This window comes from Apodemus sylvaticus, chromosome 21 (genome assembly GCF_947179515.1).
Source record: "Apodemus sylvaticus chromosome 21, mApoSyl1.1, whole genome shotgun sequence".
Lineage (NCBI taxonomy): Eukaryota > Metazoa > Chordata > Mammalia > Rodentia > Muridae > Apodemus > Apodemus sylvaticus.
In genome coordinates this window covers 18320953-18340657 of record NC_067492.1, presented here as the reverse complement: position 1 = coordinate 18340657, position 19705 = coordinate 18320953, and the positions used below count along the sequence as shown (strand labels likewise).

The 19705-nt window shown below is 43.0% G+C and overlaps 1 protein-coding gene across 1 annotated transcript in view; it reads right to left on the bottom strand.

The window, feature by feature from the left end:
- The window catches only part of Rfwd3 (ring finger and WD repeat domain 3), a 33805-nt gene extending 14509 nt beyond the window's left edge, over positions 1 to 19296 (bottom strand). The window contains exons 1-7 of the mRNA XM_052166191.1: positions 19160 to 19296; positions 16501 to 17080; positions 12263 to 12444; positions 8616 to 8683; positions 5999 to 6181; positions 5828 to 5919; positions 49 to 163 (exon numbers count right to left, since the gene is read on the bottom strand). Of these exons, the coding sequence (XP_052022151.1) occupies positions 49 to 163; positions 5828 to 5919; positions 5999 to 6181; positions 8616 to 8683; positions 12263 to 12444; positions 16501 to 17078 (1218 nt within the window). The 5' untranslated portion in view covers positions 17079 to 17080; positions 19160 to 19296. The remainder of the gene's footprint in view (positions 1 to 48; positions 164 to 5827; positions 5920 to 5998; positions 6182 to 8615; positions 8684 to 12262; positions 12445 to 16500; positions 17081 to 19159) is intronic.
- Between the last annotated feature and the right edge of the window lie 409 nt (positions 19297 to 19705).

The window sequence follows — 19705 nt, the reverse complement described above, 5'->3', positions numbered from 1 at the left end:
TTTTTAATTCTGATTCTAGGATTTTTAAATTAGGAAGGACAAACTCACCTGGACACGGCTATTGAGTTTAGTGCACTTATCAATGAGGACCTGAAGTTGGAGCCGGCACTGTGCAGATTCGAGCTCAGCCTGCTTCCTGAGCATTTGTTCATTCTGTAAATCACTAGAAGGGAAGAGCCGGGGACAGAGGAGTATTAGGAAAGGTACTGAAGACTTCCCAGCAAGCTGACATAGTAAGCTCATGTTGTGATATACATACTTTATGTAAGTACATCACAGCAGCTTAATAAAGCACAAAATAATCTCTCTAGTAGTGTATGGGGCTAAACAGCCAGCCTGCTGGGTTTGATGCTAAAAGCAAGCAGTGGAAGCCAGAAATAGGAGCTCTATTACAGAATGGAGACGGAAATAGCATAGGGAAATGAGGGAAAGTACCAATTCACTGCTTGAGCGAAGGCAAATTATACAAGATTACACTTGAACGTTAAAAGACCAAGATTATCTATTGGAGTAAAAGAAAATAAACTGTTGTTGGTTATCACAAAGAATGCAAACTAAATGGCAATCAAATTAACAAAGCTAAAAGGCTTTAAAAGACAAGGAAGTTTATACTAAGCAATGCCAACAATCGGCCAATTAGAATAAACACAAAATGCATGAATAGGTACAAAAAATAACATTGTACAACCATGAATATGCATATACTTAAAGATAATTTCAAAATATGAAACACAAAAACAAGAACAAAATTCCACTGGACTGAAACAGCAGAGAAAATGGTATCAAAGCTGCAATGACAAGTCTGCCCTTATTTATTTAGGAGAAATTCAAATGAGTCAGAACATGGTGACATATGCTTGTACTACTACTACTTCAGGAAAGGCTGAGGCAAGGGAATCACTAAAGCTTAATGGCCAGCCGGTGGTGGTGCATGCCTTTAATCCCAGCACTTGGGAGGCAGAGGTAGGCAGATTTCTGAGTTCGAGGCCAGCCTGGTCTACAGAGTGAGTTCCAGGACAGCCAGGGCTACACAGAAAAACCAAAACAACAACCCTCCCTGCACCCCCCAAAAGAGTCATTCCTGGGCAGCAGAGACTTTAGTTCAAAGCAAAGACAAAACAAAAACAAAACAAACTATATATAATAGGGCTAGAGAGATGGCTCAGTGGTTAAAAGCACTGACTGCTCTTCCAGAGGTTCTGAGTTCAATTCCCAGCAACCACATGGTGGTTCACAACCATCTGTAATGAGATCTGATGACCTCTTCTGGTATGTCTAAAGACAGTGATGTACTCCCATAAAATAAATAAATGAATAAACCTCAAAAAAAAAAAAAAGAAAGAAAGGAAGGAAGAAAGAAAGAAAAGAAATGAAAAGAAAAGAGAAAAGAAAAGAAAAGAAAAGAGGGCTGGAGAGATGACTCGGCAATGAAAAGCATGTATTGCTCTTATATAGCACCAGGGTTCAGTTCTCAGTACCCACATGACAGCTCAGTCGGGAACTCCAGTTCCAGGGGATCCTGTCCTTTGAGAACACCAGGCATACACTAGTGCACATATACTCATGCTGATCAAATACCCATCCCATGTGTATCATGTAAATAATCACTAAAAGAGAGACAAGGTTGAGGGGCATTTCAGAATTATCCTTGTCTACCAAGAGAAAGGCCAGCTGGACTAGGTAAGACCACATCTCCAAACAACAAAAGAAAATAAAAAGCCAGGCCATGGAACAAAATCCTCGAGTTAAGACATAGACAGCTAGGGAAAAGCAAATCAAAACAACCCTGAGATTTCACCTTACACCAGTCAGAATGGCTAAGATTAAAAATTCAGGAGACAGCAGGTGTTGGCAAGGATGTGGAGAAGGAGGAACACTCCTCCACTGATGGTGGGGTTGCAAATTGGTACAACCACTCTGGAAATCAGTCTGGCGGTTCCTCAGAAAACTGGGCACCTCACTTCCAGAAGATCCTGCTATACCACTCCTGGGCATATACCCAGAGGATTCCCCAGCATGTAATAAGGATACATGCTCTACTATGTTCATAGCAGCCCTATTTATAATTGCCAGAAGTTGGAAAGAACACAGGTATCCCTCAACAGAAGAGTGGATGCAAAAAATGTGGTATATATACACTATGGAGTACTATTCAGCCATTAGAAACAATGAATTCATGAAATTCTTAGGCAAATGGATGGAGTTGGAGAACATCATACTAAGTGAGGTAACCCAGATTCAAAAGATGAATCATGGTATGCACTCACTAATAAGTTGATATTAACCTAGAAAACTGGAATACCCAAAACATAATCCACACATCAAATGAGGTACAAGAAGAATGGAGGAGTGGCCCCTTGTTCTGGAAAGACTCAGTGAAGCAGTATAGGCCAAAACCAGAACAGGGTTGGGTGGGAAAATGGGGGGAAGGGAGGGGGCTGATGGGACTTTCGGGGAGTGGGGGTCTAGAAAAGGGGAAATAATTTGAAATGTAAATAAAAATATATCGAATTAAAAAATTAAAAAAAAAGACATAGACAGCAATGAAAACTTTGTACAAAAAGAAAACCCAGATTCTAATAAATCCTGCTATAGCAGTTGATAATCCATGAAATTAGACCTCAGAGTTAAAAACCACTTTGACAAATACAAATTTCAGAGATCATTAGAGGCTACATCTTGATCTTAAAATAGCAGAGACAAGCAGGAACAGGAGGTGCTGAGAACATCTGCATGGAAACAAACTCGGGCTGAGTCTGGTAACACAGCAGACTTTTTTGCAGGTTGCCCAAGTTGCTCTCCAAAAGAACTCATGGGGTCTAGTCCATGATCTAACCACTTCAGAGCAGTGTGCCTTCAGAAAAACATGCTTGTTTGCCTGGGATTGACTTTTTAGAAAGGCCTAAAACAAAAATATCAGAAAGTTAGGATTCGATAGAAGCTGCGTACTAAGGTACAGTGTGAGTCCCAGGACAGCCAAGGAGGGCTACACAGAGGAAAACTGACATACAAAAATGTAGTCACAATGTTTTTATTGACATGTGTGCACTTTAACCATTTTAGCAATGTCTAATATTATGCTACATAGATGTCAATTTACTCAACTGATTATTCTACTTGAGCTAGATTATTAATAACATATAAATAATTTTCATCAAATAAACCTTTGCATATATCCTTTTTTAAAGAACTACTTCCTGGGAGTAGGATAACTATATATTGGTGCTCGACATTTATAAATTAACTTTTTTCATTGTGGTGACTAAATACTCAACAAGGAACACCTTGAGGAAAGATTTGTTTTGGCACACAGCATGTGGTGACAGCATGAGGTGATGTGGCAACAGGTGGCTCCCTGACACTTACAGTTCTGACATCAGGAAGTAGAGGGTCAGGCTAGAATTTGAGTAAGTTAACTCCTGAGGCCCTCCCTGCCCAGTGAATCATTACCGACAGCTAATCCTGGCTTCTTAGAGGTTTAATGGCCTCTCAAATGGCACCACCGGCTCTAAGTATTTAAATATTTACATTCAAATGTTACCAGCAAAATGTGAATGATCATATCCGGAACTTTCTCAATGGTGGGTATTTTAAACTTTAGTCTTCCTTTTTTTTTCTTTCTTTTTCTATGTGGCACAGGCAGTGTGGAACTTGCTAGAAATTTTTATTTTCTTTTGTTCTTGTCATAGATGGATCCCAGAGCTGTGTGTGTGCAGGCCAAGTGCCACTGAGCTAGGTCTCCAGCCTGTCTCAAACTCGTGATTTACCTGCTTCTATCTCCCACAAACATGTCACCATTTGGGGGAAAAAAATCCTATTGTATGAGAATGTGGGTGATTGTGTGCCACACCACATACATGTGGCAATCATAGGGCAACTTTCCGAGTGGGTTGTCCATCAGGGGTTCTAGCAATCATATTCAGGCCACTGGGCTTGTACAGCAAGGGCTTGGATCTACTGAGCCAGCTCACTGGCTAATGTGACACCATTTTTTTTTTTTTTTATTTCAAGACAGGGTTTCTCTGTGTAGCCCTGGCTGTCCTGGAGACCAAGCTGGCCTCGAACTCAGAAATCCGCCTGCCTCTGCCTCCCAGAATGCTGGGATTAAAGGCGTGCACCACCACGGCCAGGCCCAGTGACACCATTTTTAATGTTCTCAAATCATCTTTTTCTTTCTTGGTTTGGTGTTCTCTCTCTCTCTCTCTCTCTCTCTCTCTCTCTCTCTCTCATACCCATGAGTGTATGTACCCATCAGATCCCCAGGAGCCAGAGTTACAGGCAGCTGTGCACCACCAGAACTGGGTGCTGGGAATCCAACTTGGATCTTTTGCAAGACCATAAAGCACCCTTAGCCACTGAGTCACCTCTCTTGCCTCAGATTTTAATAAATATGGAGATATTATTGTGTTGAATTCCAAGTTTATTTTTTCATTAATTATTATTTTTGTTTTGGGGGGAGGGTTTTACTTAGGTAGTTGGTTTGGTTTTTGAGACAGGGTTTCTCTGTATATACATGTGTGTGCAGGTCTCCTGCAGGACAGGTAAGAGCATCAGATTCCCTGGAATTGGAGTTAAATATGGTTGTGAGTTGTCCAGTTTGGGATGGACCTGAGTCCTCTACAAGAGCAGCTAGTATTCTCAACCATGGTCAGAAATGAGGACCAGCCTATATAGGCTGGCCCTCCACAGCTGGCCTGCAGCAATTCTCTTGTCTGAGTTTATCCTCCCAAGGGATGCAATTACAATACAAAAAGCCATGCCAGGCCAGGCCATCATTCCTCAGGGCTAAGAAAAAAACCCCAAGGCCTTGCAAAATTAATCAAGTGCTCTACCACCAAGCTGCTATACTTCCCAACCCCAGCCCCACATTTTAATTTTATTTTTGGAAACAGGGTCTATGTAGCCATAACTATCCATGTAGATCAGGCTGACCTCAAACCCAGAGGTCTGCCTGGCCCTGCCACTCTTTAATCCAGAGTGCTGGAATGAAAAGAATGCACCACCAGGCCTACTGTAGTTTTTGGGGTTTTTTGGTTTGTTTGTTTTGCTGTCTTAGAACTCACTCTGTAGACCAGGCTGACCTCAAACTCAGAGGTCTGCCTGCCTCTGCCTCCTAACTGCTGACATTAATGAGGCTCCACTACCGTGTGGCTTTAGCATCACATGTTTAATGCATATACAATAAATCATACATAAGATGATTATGTAAGTAACTGTCTGAGACCATATCATTGATTCTCACAGATCCCAAAACAGAAGTAGGTAAAACCCCAGAGTCCTAACAAAAGAAGACTGATAATTTCCTTATCAGACATGCTTAAAAAGAAGTAAAAAGAGCTGGATAGAGGTGGTACACTTTTGTTTTTTTTAAGGCAGGGTTTCTCTGTGTAGCTCTGGTTGTCCTGGAACTCACTCTGTAGACCAGGCTGGCCTCAAACTCAGAAATCCGCCTGCCTCAGCCTCCCAAGTGCTGGGATTAAAGGCCTGTGCCCCCACTGCCCAGCTGGTGGTACACATTTCTAATCCCAGCACTCAGGAGACAGAGGCAGCGGCAGAGGCAAGCAGATCTCTTGAGTTCAAGGCACCAGTCTGGTCCTACATAATGAATTCAAGGACAGCCAGGGCTACACAGTGAAACCGTGTCTTAAAAAACAAAACAAAACAACAAAAGCAGCAGCGAAGAGACTCTAGCTAGGCAGTTCTTCATCTATTTTTAAGGCTTTCCACTTTCTCCTTCCACCATACAGGGCCTGGGAATTCGATCTGCCCAGGAAGGCTTGGGAGCACGTGCCTTCATCCTGCTGAGCTGTCCCCAGCCCTCACTTACCTTTTCATGCGCTCCTGTTCACTAGTGTCCAAAGCTCTCAGAGATCGGGCATAAAGGACAACGATGTCATTGTGCTTGGCTTTCTTGTTGCACTAAAGAGTCCAATGGGACACAATCAATATGGTTCTAGGAATTCTGACTTAAGACAGAGTCCTCATTTATGGCCCTTACCTGAGGACATTTTCGTGTTTGTCCTTTGAGCCATTTAGAAATGCATTTATATCCAAAGAGGTGCCCACAGCGTAACGCTGAGAGCCGGTGGTCCCCAGCACTGGTCCATGGCTCCAAACATATTGTGCAAGTTTCCCCTTCTTCATCTTCCACAGAAGGCAGACCGCTGGGCTTCTGAGGAGACTGCCGGGTGGAAGTTGAAATGAGTTCAATTAAGTACTTAAGTATATAAACCTGAACAAAAAGCTGCAAAGAATGTGCAACACCTACCAGATACACGTCACTCATAAAATACAATCTGACAAGATCTACACTGTATACTGTATATATCGACTTCTAGGGGTGGAACCTTAGACATTCTCAGCATGTCTTCTACCACCAAGCTACCTGCCAGCAATACTGACTTTTTTTTTTTTTTGCTGTTGTTGAGAAAGGGCCTGAATACAGAACCATACTGGCTTCAAATTGGACTCTCTCACCTTGAGTGCTGGGATTACAAGCACGTGCACCGCCACACCTGGCACAAGTTTTGTTTCCATCCATCATCCATCCATCCATCCATCCATCCATCCATCCATCCATCTATCCATCTATCCATCCATTTCATGTGGGGTTAAAAAGACAACTTTCAGGGCTTGGTTCTCTGTTTACCAAGTGGGTCCCTGAGAATGCCTTTACCAGTAGAAGGCCTATCTCTCTGACCTACTAATTTAAAAAAAAAAATCTTTCTTTTCCAAAGCTATAGAAAGTGAAGCAAAAACACTCTGGTAGCTACCATGACAACCAACAACAGGTAGTAGGTGGGCTCTTTTTACTTTTTGGAGACAAGGTCTTGCTATACAACCTAGTCTAGCATTGAACCATGTGCACTCCCACCTCAAATTTATGGCCTCTTTTTTTTCTATGAATCTGTGTGTGTGTGTGTGTGTGTGTGTGTGTGTGTGTGTGTGTGTATAGAATATAAACAACCTGCTCAGCCCACATAATGTTATTTGTATGTGTTTTCAGAGCTGACCATTTGGTACTGGATAACCAACTGGTGAGCTCTTCCTAGGGAAGACCAGCTCGCCTGCATGCATATGTATATCTATATATGTATGTCAACTGATTTGTTTTTATTTTATATTCATTGCTGTTTTGCCTGCCTGTATGTCTGTGTGACGTTGTCAGTTCCCTACAACTGGAGTTACAGACAGCTATAAGCCACCATGTGGGTGCTGGGAAATGAACCCAGGTCCTCTGGAAGAACAGTCAGTGCTCTTAACCCGAGTCATCTCTCCAGCCCACTTACTGTTCTTTGTCTAGGATTGAAGCCACATTTACTAGTATTCCCTCTTCCACATCAGCATGTCTATGAATGCCATCCTTGTTCAAGAGGTTCTTTATACATGCAAAAATAAACTGATCATCAATTCATACAGCCATAAAATATTCAACTTATTCCAGTCAGAGGAAGATAAGAGACCATAAAAATCTTACAAAATATAAACACTGATCAATAAAGCAATTATTTATAGATACTAATTGCAACTCAAGAAACTTTTTATTTAGTAGACTGGCATAAATCGCTACCTGATGATTCCAAGCACTACTGGGATGTGTGTTTATTATCCCCAGATGTATCAGCATTTGGGAGGCTGACAAGAGCATCGCTACAAACTCAGAGACACCCTGAGCTACTTCCTGAACCAGGCAGGAATCAAGAGGGAGACCTGTCTCAACAGGAAAAGAAAACTAGACACGCTTATTGGTGCTGCAACAGTCTGCATAAATTTCCAAAGTAAAACACCTTTCCTTTTATATAGCAACCTTTGCAAGAAATATATCTCATGATTATACTCACTGCAATTTGTTAAGATAACTATATAAAGTCTTGACTTATATCAGAAAATATTTAAAAAGTGGAGAGGGGGGACCTACCAAGGAGTTGACTGAAATGTGTTCTGTGACAGGAAACAACAGACAGTAAAGCAAGGCCTGTCTGGGCTGCCTAACAAAACTGTCTGAAGAAACAAAACAGCAGTGCAAGGTCGGGCGGTGCATGCCTTCAATGAGAGGCAGAGGCAGGGGGATTTCTGTGAATTCCAGACCAGGCTGGTCTATACAGTGAGATCCAGGTAAAGCCAGGGCCTCATAGTGAGACCATGGTCCCCAAAACAGGGTTTTTGTTTTTTGGGTTTTTTAAAAATCACACTGTAATCACATTCTATTTAAAACCCTAATGTTTTAAAACATTAGAGGAAGCAATCATGGCCGGATGGTGGTGACACACGCCTTTATTTCCAGAGCTTGAGAGGCAGAGGCAGGCAGATCCCTGAGTTTGAACCCAGCCTGGTCTACAGAGTGAGTTCCAGGACAGCAGGGAGCAACTGCATGGTAAATAGCTGAAGTTGAAACTGCATCTGAAATTCTCACCCACACAGCCTTCAAAGCTTTCTGATTTAACCTGAAGCCTCATGTAAAATGGAAATCTTAACATATTTAAAAGGATGTTCAAATTGGATGTGGTGGCACATGCTTGCAACCCTTGTGTTTTGTAGGCCAAAGATAGAGGACTCTGAGTTTAAACCTCCAGGTGAGATCTTTTGTGAAGACAACATTGGTTAGGTTAGGTTACCTCTTTAGGGGCTCCATCACCTCCTGTGACAGATGTAGCTTCTTGGTCTGTTGAAACAACTCCTTGTTCTATTACGGTGCATCCAGAAACAGGAGCAGGGAGCATATATAAAAGACACAAGTTAGCTATGAGAGACTAGCAGGAGAGAGCCTCACTGCAGCTATCCACCTGAATTCATAGTATTTATAGATTCCTCAAAAAAGGATGCCAATCCCAACTATTTAATGTGATTATTACTGTGATTATTACTATTTACTTATTTTGGATATTCCATAAGTAGACTAACCCCACAAATATCCAGCCCTCAATTTAAAAAGCAATGCAGGCGTTAAGAGAGAGATGGTTTAGAGCCCTGGTCACTTCTGCTCAAAGCCATCCTAACTTCAGTTCCAGGAAACATGACACCCTCTTGGGTAGCAGGCAAACATGTAATATACCCATATAGAGATAACACATGGGTACAAATAAAATTAATCTAAAGAATATAAAAACCTCACAAAGTCTAAGCCCTGACCCCACTGTTTTTGTGAATATTCAAATACCAGACTAACCTTTTTTTTTTTTGGTTTTGTTGAGACAGGATTTCTCTGTATAGCTCTGGCTGTCCTGAAACTCACTCTGTAGACCAAGCTGGCCTTGAACTCAGAAATCTGCCTGCCTCTGCCTCCCAAGTGCTGGGATTAAAGGCCTGCATCACCACCGCCTGGCTATACCAGACTAACCTTAAAGTGTCAATACACTTGTCAAATATTTTACAATACCACTAAGGACTTCCACCCCCCCAATGTAAACAATTGCATCATTAACATGTCTTGAAAAATTAATAGTAATTTATTAATATCACCTAATAATAGGTTATATTATAGTTGTTCCATACAGCTGATTAATTCTTGTCCTTTTCCCTGTAGTTTTACAAATCCTTCCAAACTCACTTTATTTCCCTCTTTGCTACCGACGTGGAGAAATCTGGCCACATACTTCCTAGAATGCCTTACATCTTGGATTTGGCTAATGATTTACTCATTGTACCACGCAACTTTTATATTAGTTTGACTTAGTGTGACATTGAGAGCAGTATAGCCACCATCACATTCTAGTTCAACACAGCTCTAGGACCCAGGCAGAATGGCAAACATTTTTAATGTCCCGCCACTTGGGAAAACAAGCAGGATCACTTGAGCCTGAATCTGAGGTTGGCCTTGTCATCTGAGAAATACCTCATCTACAAATAAAACATTTTTACTACTTATGGAAAATTCCGTATGTTCACTCAGTATCACTTCCATGTAGATTTGCAGGCCTAGCCAGCCTCTGAACAACCCTTTCTGGGCGTTTTATATAACGAGAACCACAAAAAGTATTTATGCTGCACACTGTTGTATTTTTAAGACACTGACTGACACTTTTACATTTTGCTGTTTCTAGATGCCAAGGTTTTCCTTACTTTCTTTTTTTGGTTTTTTTTTTTTTTGGATTTGGTTTTTTCGAGACAGGGTTTCTCTGTGTAGCTCTGGCTGCCCTGGTGGAGCTCACTCTGTAGACCAGACTGGCCTCAAACTCCGAAATCCGCCTGTCTTTGCCTCCCAGAGTGCTGGGATTACAGGTGTGTGCCACTACAGCCCGGCAAGGTTTTCCTTACTTGAGCCTTGGTTTTGGTTTCAATACGCACGCTTTGTTCTAACAGCAGAATGGCTCACCCTTTTTGGTATACCTTTGTGTGTACACATGGAATCAGCCCAGCCTTGGCACTGCTCCTAAAAAGCCATCTACCTCCTTATCTCTGTTTTCCTTCTCTGCAACAGGATGTAACTTTGAGACTGCCTTAACCTTGTGAGCTTCCCGCCCATCCTATTCAGCAAGAGACTACCAGCATGGTCAACTACAACTAGCTCATTCTATATGCTAATCTGATTCACTTGTAAACTATTCTCTTTCGTAGTATAAAGAATGAATCCAACCAATTTCATTGTTTTTTCAGTTCACTATCCAGTTGTAACCACAATATTCAAGTCGTTTTTTTTTTTGTTTGTTTGTTTTACTCCAAAAATAAAAGTTCTATATTTTTAGGATTCGAGAACATCATAAAGAAAAGACCTGTATCTGATGAGCTACTCCCTTCTTTTGTTTTGTTTTGTTTCAAAGCAGGCTCTATATAGCCCTGGCTGTCCTAGAACTCACTTTGTAGGCCAGGCATGAAGTTAGAGACCGCCTGCCTCAGTATCCCAAGTACTGGTATTAAACATATGCTTTAATCCTAACAGTTTTAGAACCCATTTAGGGTCTTTGTAAAAATATATCTGCTTCCCTTTATTCCCAAAGAGCTAAGATTAAAGGCAAGTGGCACTGTGCTCAATTTAAATATAATTTTATTTGAAGTCATAAAATGGTGATTTCTCTCTTATTAGTGCTACAATACCAGCTAGATTTTTTTTTTCCTACTTAAAGACAAAATGAGGATCTGGAGAAATGACTCAGCAAGTAAGAACATATGCTGCTCTCTCAGAGGACCAGGGTTCAGTTCCCAGCAGCCACCTACATAACTCTAGTTCCAGGGAATCCAATGGCCTCTTCAGACCTCCTTGGCCACAGGCATGTATACATGGTAAACATACATATGTATAGGCACTCATAAACATGGGTTTTAAATTTAATCAGGACATTTACTTTAGGGGTATCTAGCAGTTTAACATCAACTGCTAAATAAAATCCATAAACATATCATGTTATATTATAACACTATACTAAGACTAGAAAACCACAACTCAGATGGCTGAATTTATCATTTTTTTCCTTTGAGACAGTCTCACTATATAGCCCAAACTGACCCTGCATTCACATCCCCTCCAAATGATATTATAGACTTTTGTGCCAACAACATGGGCACACAAAACTTTTAAATATACAACATACTCTCTCAAATGTACCAAGTGACTAAGGCAATGCTCTCTTGTCCTGACTCTATTTTGTGTCTGCCCAGACACTTTTCAACCTTCAGGCCACACACCCACCTGGGCAACACTTTTGGGACCATCCATTATCCTGACCATTGTCAAGATGTAGTAACTAAAATAATTAAATGTTTGTACAAGCTACAACATAAAACTAAAACAACCAGAGGAAGCATACTCAGTAACTGTTGTCTTGTGCCTGGAAAACACTGCTAATTGTGCAAAAAAGACAGATGTTACAGTTATTCCAACCCCTTCTAACAAGATGTAATTTTTTTTTTGACTTTTAAAATGACCCCTGAACTTTGGCATTGAGATATTAGCCTACTTTTGGTACAGTCATTGTTCGGTTTTTGTTGTTGATGTTGTTTTGTTTTTGTTTAAGAGCAGTCAGTGTTCTTACCATCTCTCCAGCCCCAGGTCCAGTCATTGTTAAAGGATTCTTATATTCATTTACATTAATGAAACATAACTGTTTTCATTAGTGTGGTTGTTGGTGACTATCTCAGGCAGATCATTTCAGAAAACCAGAAAGGGAGTGCCATGTGCCATTACACAGGGACTGACTTGCTTGTTGGAGGACAAATCACAAAAATGTATGTCAGGTCAGAGTCCTTTTCACATCACCATAGCCAATGAGATTTATCTATGCTTTATGGATTTCAGTTTTGTCAATACAAATCTGGATGAAAAACAGACCTGGAATGTCAGCTTCAGGCTCTTCTGCCTGGGCAACAACCTCTTCATCCTCTGCAGAGCTGTCACTGTCAGAGTCAGTACCTGATGGTGGATTCCTAGTCTCTGAATCATGAGCAGCGGCTGGTGGGTAAGGCTGAGACCTGCTTACCAGGTAGGCATATAATCGTGTATTTGGCATATACCTGTATGTGTATAGAGCAAAAGAATTATGGCACAATGGACCATCCATATAAGAACACTCCATGACAGCATCACAGAAGTTTCTAGCTACTTCAGTCTATTTCCAGGCCGTTCAAAGCTTCCACTGAAAGCCGAGTAAATATTAACAGATTACAGGATAGGAGAGCTGGTAACAGCGCTTGTGCTTACAGAAGACCTGGCTCGGTTCCCAGCACCCACATGGCAGCTCACAACTATCTGTAACTCCAGTTTAGGAAATCTGATGTCCCTCCTGGCATTGATGGGCACTAGGAATACATGTAGTATATATACAGTCACAGGCAAACGTTTGTGCACTTAGAAACAAATATAACTGGGCTAGAGAGATGGCTTAGTGGCTAAGAGTACTTAATTGGTCTTCCAGACCAGAGAAGCAGGGCTCAATTCCCTACCACCACGTGGAGGCTCACAATTGTCTATAACTAGTTCTAGGGGATCCAGTACCTCCTGCTTCTTTGGGTACCTGGACTCTCATGCACACACCTCCACAGACCTCCACATAGACACACAATTTAAAGTATTAAAAATTATTAATATATATGTGTACACACATATATAATATATATATTTAAAAAAGGATAGAATTTTGTTTTGTTTTGTTTTTTTGAGACAGGGTTTCTCTGTGTAGCCCTAGCTGTCCTGGAACTCACTCTGTAAACCAGGCTTGCCTCGAACTCAGGAATCTGCCTGCCTCTGCCTCCCAAGTGCTGGGGTTAAAGGCGTGTGCCACCACCGCCTGGCCAGACTCCCTTTTACATTTAATTATAGGATTTTTTAGGAACTCATCCACCAAACAGATCACAGAGAGGATTCTCTCAGAACAGGCTTTGTATTCCTTCAGCACTGAGCTCCCAATGGTGGCTGTCCAACAGTCTGTTTTCAGGGATACCAAAGGCCTGGACAGAGGATGGAGAATGGACACCACTATAAAAAGCACCAAGAATCACTTGCTATGTTTTACTAATCACACCCTAGATTACTATAGGCCTCTGGCCAGTTCTCAGTTAAGAAAACTTGATTCAAATTTTAATAATTCCTCCTTTACTACTCTAAGGAGAAAACTTCCCATAGCCCTATTCTGCGTTTTGTTTTGTTTTTGTGTAGCCTTGGCCGCCCTGGAACTCACTAAACTGGCCTTGAACTCACAGAAGGATCTTTCAGGCTCTGCCTCCCCAGTGCTGGGTAGCATGTGCTCCCACAGCCTGGCATACTCTGCTATTCTTAGGTACAGTGCTAGCATGCGTAAGGTCCAGAGGTCCTGAGCTGGATCTCTGGCTCCAACTCATAAGAACCTTATAAGAACATTTTGTGTCCTTCCATCCCCTCTTCTATGAAAAGAAAGACAAACAAACAAACAAACAAAAAACCCAGGGTCTCACTAAGTAGCCCCAAATAGGCTGGCCTTGAACTCAGAGGTCCACCTGCCTCAGCCTCCCAAGTGCTGGTATTAAAAGAGAGCATCATCATATCCAGGTTTTTTGTTTCCTTTTTTTTTTTTGTTCATAGGCCCTAGCTGGCTTCTAACTTGCTTTGTAGCCAAGCATGACCTTGAATTTCTGACCTTCCTGATCCACTTTCCCAGAGCCAGCATTCCTAATTCAGTGTGGCTGGGAATCAAATCCAGGACTTAGTGCGCAGTAGGCAAACTCTACCAAGCTGGCGCCTTAGCCCAGGGGTTTCTTAAAACTAATGAATCCTTTTTACCTGTTCTTAACTAAGCTTAGCTCTTTTGTTTGTTTATTTTAAGACAAGATAGGGGTGGGAGCACTGACTGCTCTTCCAAAGGTCATGAGTTCAAATCCCAGCAACCACATGATGGCTCACAACCCTCTATGAGATCTGACACCTTCTTCTGTGAAGACAGCTACAGTGTACTTAAATATAACAATTAAAAAAACAAAAAACAAAAACTTTAAGTGGTTCAAGTCTCTCCTAAGCTATGCGTCTCTACGCTCTCAAACTGCCATCCCACAAACATGGGTCAGATATTGCAGTTTGTCAAGTCAAGATCGCCATAGCCACAGTGATAGGACTTGCTATCAGGAGACACACTGGCTTCTTCGTGAAACCGATCCATGTCCCGATTAATAACAATACTGTGCTTGGGAGGCAGAGGCAGAGGCAGGTGAATTTCTCAGTTCGAGGCCAGTCTGGTCTACAGATTGAGTTCCAGAACAGCCAGGGCTATACAGAGAAACCCTGTCTCGAAAAAACAACAACAAAAAAGTGTATGGCATTTTGCCTGCATGTGTATCTGTGTACCACCTGAATGTAGTGCATCAGATCCTTTGGAACTGGGTCTAGTTAGAGACTGTTATTTGTCATGCTGAGTACTAGGAATTACACCCTTGTTCTCTGGAAGCCAGTGGTCTTAAGTGTTGAGCCCTCTCTCCAGCCCACCCTTTTCTCGAATTGATGAATGCATTTAGCTTTTCTTTGCCACCTGCAGTTCTGGTCTGCGTGACCTTTCCTACCGGGTCTCTCCTGTTCATCAGTATCTCTGGGGTAAAATTCAGATTCCCATACTAGAGTTAGAATATTTAATAAATAGATGGTGGCTCTGGCTGCTGGATCAAGAGGAAGGAGGAGTCTGTGACCTTTGCCTAAGGGTCTGTTGTAAAGAACAGCTCACTAATTTCCTCCACTTTGACCTTCTGGTCTAAGGCAGAAGCAGCCTCACGGTATCTATCAGGTGAGTCAGCAGCAAACACTGTTGTGAGAAATTCCTCTAAATTTCAGAAAATTCAGAAGCCAGCACATTGGCTTATACACTTATAATTTCAGCACTCAGGAAGTGGAAACAAGGGTACTACCAGGCCACCCCGAGTTATAGAGTAAGATTTTATCTCATTCGGGGGGAAAAAAAATTCACCAAAGTCAACTGGCCAAAAACCTCGGCCCAACGCTGGTGAGCAAGCCAACCACCTGAGTTTGTTTGGCTGGGGACTCATATGGTAGGATAGAACAGCAAATTGTCCTCTAACCTTTAATTCTATGCTGTGGCTGGCAATAAGTGTAATCATGTTCATGCACACAAATAAGTAAATATAAAAAAAAAAAAAAAGCCAACATAACAAAAAACACCTACTTTCAAACAAAGAACAAAAAATATAGTTCAGAAGTCCGGAAGCACCTGTCCTGAGAAAATTCCGTTATAAGAATTTAGTGTAGAATTTGCTTAAACATGTATCAGGGAAGCCAGGCGGTGGTGGCGCACTCCTGTAATCCCAACACTCTGGGAGGCAGAGGCAGGCGGATTTCTGAGTTCAAGGCCAGCCTGGTCTACAGAGTGAGCTCCAGGCATGCGCCACCACTGCCGCCCAGCCAGAAACCACACCGCCTGGCCAGAATCCACATTCTTTCAACATCTTATGACATTTATTCTTTGGTTCACTACCACATGATTAAATTTAAAATTTTTATTTTTGAGACAGGATCTATGTAGACTGTGCTAGCTTCAAGCTCACAGAGATCTGCTTTGCCAAGTGATGGGATGGATTAAAGGCATGCACCACCATCCCCAGCATTTAAAAAAAAATCTTAAAAGGTGAGGGCATACACCATGGCTGGGAAGATGGATGGCTCAGGGGTAAGTCACCTGCCATCATTCAAACACAGGGACCAGAGTCCAGCCAGGCGGAACATGTGTAAACACAGGAGGGCCACTTGTGACTCAGGAAGATAAGAGATCCCCCGAGCCAGTGAGCTAGCTAAAGTAGCCATATGGGAGAGTCCTAGACTCAGCTGACTTTGCCTCAACACCCATGCATACACAGGCGTGCACACACCTCACATGTGTTTGAAAAATAAGAGGCCAACCATCAATACATACTGTTGCTGATAAACTTGCTTCTAGTTTTCAAAGCACACCATTGAAACCCATCTTCATACTAAAGTAAACAAGGCAAGCGCTCATTTTAACTGACCTAACAGGATGTGGGAATTCTGAAAAGAATTAACTTCGGTGGCACTAGAGCTTCATACCTCAGAGTGGCATCCATCGCTTAACGTATATTTACCTGGCATTGTCAGGCCTCTGAGACCCTCCAGCTCTTGCCCTCAAAATGGGTCCTGATCTTCTCCTCGCTCTTATTGGCCCCCCGCTGTGGTCTGAAGGCGGAGGCCTCAGCAGTTCCAGCATGTTATGAAGCCTCTGCAGCCCACTGATGAAGTTGTTCATTGAGACTGCCGTAGCACGGTTAGCACCAGATCTCTGACCATGCTCCTCTGCACCAGATCCCTGACCAGGTTCCTCTATACCAGATCTCTGACCATGCTCCTCTGCACCAGATCCCTGACCAGGCTCCTCCAAAGTTCCAGGATTGACAATCTCCATATTTTCTTCTGAGGGCTGTACGTCCTCCGTCAAATCAATGGATGCTGGTGGCACAGGCTGTGGCGTAGGCAGTCCGCCTTGGCTGCTGGCCGCTTCAGCAGGCACAGGGGGAACAAGTGCTCCGCCCTGGCTACTGACCGGTTCGGCAGGGGCAGGCTGGAGAAGGGGTGCACCATGGCTGACGACTTCAGTTGGAGTGGCTTGTTCTATAGAACCATCTGATGGTACCTGAAGATCACAGTCCATTGCTTCATGAGCCATCGCTGGGGATATAGTAATTATAAAACATAGTAAAACAGCTTAAAAAAATGTTATGTAGTTGATACAAGTCTTTCAGAATTTCTGTTTAAGATCTTTTACTAGCAAAACAAGGGTTAAAAAAAAAATCCTAACAGTAAATGTTTTGGCTACCAACTCTGAATCGTGAAGGTTCTCCATGAATTCTGGGCCAGCCTGGGCTACATAGTTATCAGCAAGCCTAGGCTAAAGAGTAAGACTCTATCTCCAAAACTAAAACAAACCATTTACAACCATTTTCCTATAATCACAGTTCCAAAATAGAAAGGCCAAAATAATAAAGAGGCCTAATTACTGAATGCAAAAGTAATCTCCAGGTTGTGTCTCAACCTGCATATAGACATTTACCAAAACAAATATAACACTGTATGTAACAGGTAATATTAATCTTTCATTGCATCAAAAGTGACAAAGGACAAACAGAAATGCCCCTTTTTGGTAATGTGGTACTGGGGGGGGGGGGCTGAATGCAGGCCCCACACACACACACACACTAAGCATATGGTCTCCCCCACCCCCACCACTACCCCCTATCTGCTCTCGCCAAGCGGCAGAAGACATTCTCACCAGGAGACATGTTGGCATTTGTAAGATAAAATTTAACTGTGAGGAAAACCCAAAAGTGAGACTGGGGGTTGCCAGCGTAGAACTAGCTTAGCATACACAAGGCAAACACAGGTTTCCAAGCAGCCTGAGCTATTTAGCAAGGCCTCACTCATTTTAAGCAATAAATTTAATTAACTAAAAAATAAAGTCTAAGATTCATTAGATCTAAGTAATAAATGCAGGTGTTTTTCTCCTTATTATAATTTTTAGCCCGGGTCAGTATTTTAAAATAAAACTTCCTCCCATGGCATGTCTAGAGAGCAACCAGTTCTGTTTTCAACTAGAAGATAACAGCAGCAGTGAAGTCCACACAGCATCGACTGCCATTGCTGGTGCTAAATAATACTGATTGTGTCTTCTACTTCTCAAAAACACAAGGAAAAAAAGTCCAAAGGATAAACCAAAGCTACAATCAAGAACATACCCGGAGCTGTTCACTACTAAAACTCTAGTCGACTTCTAGAAAACAACCTATCAATTTTAAATTTTTATGCAAGAAGGTGATATGCTTTAAAAATGAAGTTCCTCACTACTCAAAATCATGTAAACAGATGCTTTTAATATGGCTCTAAAGGTCAACGACCTTCTCACAAGAATTATCTTTTTTAAAAAGCCACCCCTCACCTCCGCATTGCATAGTGTCTCAAACTGTAATTCCATCATTAGAGACAGGATTGCCTCAAATTTGAGAGCAGTCCGGGTTCCAGAGGGAGACCGTCACAAACAAACAAACATGCCTAAGTTACGTCCAGATGCACTCTAGGGGCACACAACTGTCCACTCTGAACACTGCTTCTTATAGGCTGTTATTTAAAGTTTACAACTTAGTTCCTCGATCACAAAAACAATGAACACGTTCCCCCAAGTCCCGGGCTCGTGCTCGTACGAGCCCCTTAAGTCACAGAAACGCCACGAAGAAAAGTCAGCCGCCCACCTAGCTATGCTTTGGTTTCCATAAACACAGAAGGCGGGAGCGACGGCTCCCCAGTAAGGGGGATCCAGTCCGAGCCGGGTTCAGAGCCAGGCTCTCCCTGTTAGTAGCTGCAGAACCAAAAACAAGTTTCCCAACCTGTCTGTCCAAGCCCGTCTCACGGCCGGAAAAGGATAAAGAAAATACTTGCTGCTGTGGTGGCTGTGGTGAAAGTTAAGCTCTGTTAAACAGCGAGCAACCAGGGTCAGTGAGCCACTGGGGCTCGACCCGCGCGGGAAGCACCCGGGGAACTACTCCGTAAGGGTCCGCAATCGGCGCGAGCCGAACCCCGCTTCAGCTCCTCCTGAGTCCCCCCCTCTTCCTCAGCTCCGAAGAAGGTCGAGGTGCTCAGCCCCGACCGAAGGACCCAGCGCGCCCTCAGCCAACCTCACTGGGCCCCGCGACCAGGCTCAGAGCACGGGGAGACCCAGAGTCCCCAAGCCGGAGACGAAGCAGGGACCAGCCTCACCTGCGGGGACCGAGTCGGACGCCCCGACCGCGACTCCCGCCGTCGTTACCGCGCATCCCCGGCCGCGCAGCCACCCGAGCCGAGCAACTCTTCTGGCCCTCCGGCGCACCGCCCACCCGCGCAGCGGCGGCTCAGAGAGCTCCTATTGGCCAGTCACCGCGGGCGGCGACCAATAGCTGCTCTTCTTCTTCCATCGGCCGCCGGCGGCTGAAATAGTGGCGCCCTCATTGGCCAGCCCTTGATACATTTCTGGGCGAGAACTTCGGGCGAAAGCGCCTCCTGCAATTGGTCAGAAATCAGGAGTCCGCCATCTCGCGCCCCTTCGTTTGAACTGTCCGGCGGGAAGAAGCCCAGAGGAAGAGAGTTTTGTTGTGTTTTTGTTTTTGGTTTTTGTTTTTGTTTTCTTCCGTGAGTGAAAATGTTAAAAGTGACTGCCCCTGTGCCCCTGCTTCTTCTTAAGGTTTTGCTAAAGAATTTATCAATAATTTAAAAATGTCCCAGAATTTCGGAGCCTGTTAGGAAAAAATATAACTATATAAATTTATA